We start from the raw sequence: 2277 nt of genomic DNA on the forward strand, positions 1-2277 counted from the left end.
AGTGCTTTGAAAATAAAACCAGTCCTGGGAAAGTGCCTGGGGACCAGTATGAGGGGAGGATGGGGTGTGGCAGAGCTTGGACAGGGAAGGGCTCTCCCTGGAGATAACATGTGAGATGTGCAAACACCCGTGGGTAAAGGATTGCAGGCAGAAGAGGCCCCCTAGGAGAGAGGCCCTTGGGCACAAGAGAGGTGGGGTATGTGTGGTCTGTGGCTGAGAACCCACAGAAACATAGATATGTACGCCCTAGAGCCTGTGGTCCATGCTGAGGCACTGGGAGGGCTTCCCGACTGAGCCAGAACAACTGTGCAATTTTCAAGTGGAGAGTGGCGTGTTCTCTGTTTTAAGATGATGCTTTGGTTAATTTTGGAGAGGGAGTGCAGTGAAGAAGCCCCCCCCTCCCCCGAGATGACTTCATCTCTAAGTGAGAGAGGATGATGGGTTGGCAGATGAATGGCAACTGGGAGTGTGATATATATACCCATTCTTGGTTGAGGAAATNCTCAATGAATAAAATCAGTGCAGACACTGTCACAGAGTCATATGACTTAGAAGGTGCTTGTATGTGGAGAAAGGTCATTGTAGTTCCATCTCTATAAGGAGGGAAGCTGCCTCTGATGCTACTTGAAAGTACCTAGTCTGGGTGATACATACAAAAGACCCTTGATACGGGCTTTCTGGATTTATGCAGACAATGTAGTAAGTAAGAGTGGAATTGAAAAATAAATGAACATTTGGCAGGGGACAGATCTTGCATTCTCAGCACAATAAAGATGAGTAGTGGGGCAGGCCTTACCAGGAGACAGAGCATACAACACATCTACCTGACCAAAAATTTCCTCTTTCAGCAGAACCAAAGCCAGAGATCCATCGATGTCCCTCCTGCTCTCTGGCCGTCTCCAGTCAGAAGTTCTTCAGCCACCATGTGGAATGCAAGCAGTCTTCTCAGGGCCTCCCACGAATATCTGCAAGAAAACATTTCCAACCAGAGAAGCCCTGCCCAGGCGATCAGAATCAGCAGCAGCAGCAACATTCTGATCCACACAGCTGGAATGACAAAGCAAAAGGTCAAGAGGTCAAAGAAATGTCCAGACCTTTGCTTAAAAGTATAAAGCAGACAAGAATTTCAAGGGCATTTTCCACCCCATGCAAAGGACAAATGGGGAGCTCTACAGTGTGTGAGGGAATGGTGGAAGAAGGGCCCAGCACGGGCCAGAATTTGAATTCAGAGGATACAGGCAAATTATTCATGGGGGTAGAAATGTCAAGAATTATAAGAATCCAACATAGAGGCTGTGGGCAAGGCTTCAATGATAGATCACATTTCAGCAGACACCAGAGAACACACAAAGAGGAAAAGCCCTTTGTTTGCAATGAGCTTAGAAAAGACTTCAGTCATAAGTCAGATCTCATCACACACCAGACAACACACACAGAGGTGAAGCCCTATGTCTGCAGGGAGTGTGGGCGAGGCTTTACACAGAGGTCACATCTCATCAGACACCAGAGGACACACACAGGGGAGAAGCCCTATGTTTGCAGGGAGTGCGGGCGAGGCTTTACACAGAGGTCACATCTCATCACACACCAGAGGACACACACAGGGGAAAAGCCCTATGTTTGCAGGGAGTGCAGGCGAGGCTTTACACAGAGGGGAACTCTCATCAGACACCAGAGGACACACACAGGGGAGAAGCCCTATATTTGCAGGGAGTGTGGGCGACGCTTTACACGGAGGGCAACTCTCATCACACACCAGAGGACACACACAGGGGAGAAGCCCTATGTTTGCAGGGAGTGCGGACAAGGCTTTACACAGAGGGCAATTCTCATTGCACACCAGAGGATACACACAGGGGAGAAGCCCTATGTTTGCAGGGAGTGCGAGCGAGGCTTTACACGGAGGTCACGTCTCATCAGACACCAGAGGACACACACAGGGGAGAAGCCCTGTGTTTGCAGGGAGTGCGGACAAGGCTGTACCAATAAATTGCATCTCAACTAACACTAGAGAACAAATGTAGCCACCACACACTCCATACCCCAGTTCTAAGGGAGGTTCAGAAGAAGCCTACGGACCCCTTACACTCCCCCCAAGAATATAATGAGAGCAGATATAACAGGTTAAACAAATCCTCTGTTTTCAGGACAAGAGATGAGGTATACAAACAGGGAGGGTCCCTTGAGTGTCCCTGGGAATACTGACACAACCCCCTCCATGGTGTTTGGCCCCCTGTTCTAATAAAATTTTTGTGCATACAAACCCAAACTCCACTT

General features: G+C 48.9%; 1 protein-coding gene across 1 annotated transcript in view; it reads left to right on the top strand.

Moving 5' to 3' along the window:
* Window positions 1-2200, top strand: part of LOC144244208 (histone-lysine N-methyltransferase PRDM9-like) — a gene marked incomplete at its 5' end in the record, with an annotated part of 2695 nt that extends 495 nt beyond the window's left edge. Inside the window, one exon of the mRNA XM_077779433.1 lies at window positions 852-2200. Coding sequence (XP_077635559.1) covers window positions 852-2005 — 1154 coding nt within the window. The remainder of the gene's footprint in view (window positions 1-851) is intronic.
* Between the last annotated feature and the right edge of the window lie 77 nt (window positions 2201-2277).

This window comes from Crocuta crocuta, unplaced genomic scaffold (genome assembly GCF_008692635.1).
Source record: "Crocuta crocuta isolate KB4526 unplaced genomic scaffold, BGI_CrCroc_1.0 scaffold2561, whole genome shotgun sequence".
Classification (NCBI taxonomy): Eukaryota; Metazoa; Chordata; class Mammalia; order Carnivora; family Hyaenidae; genus Crocuta; species Crocuta crocuta.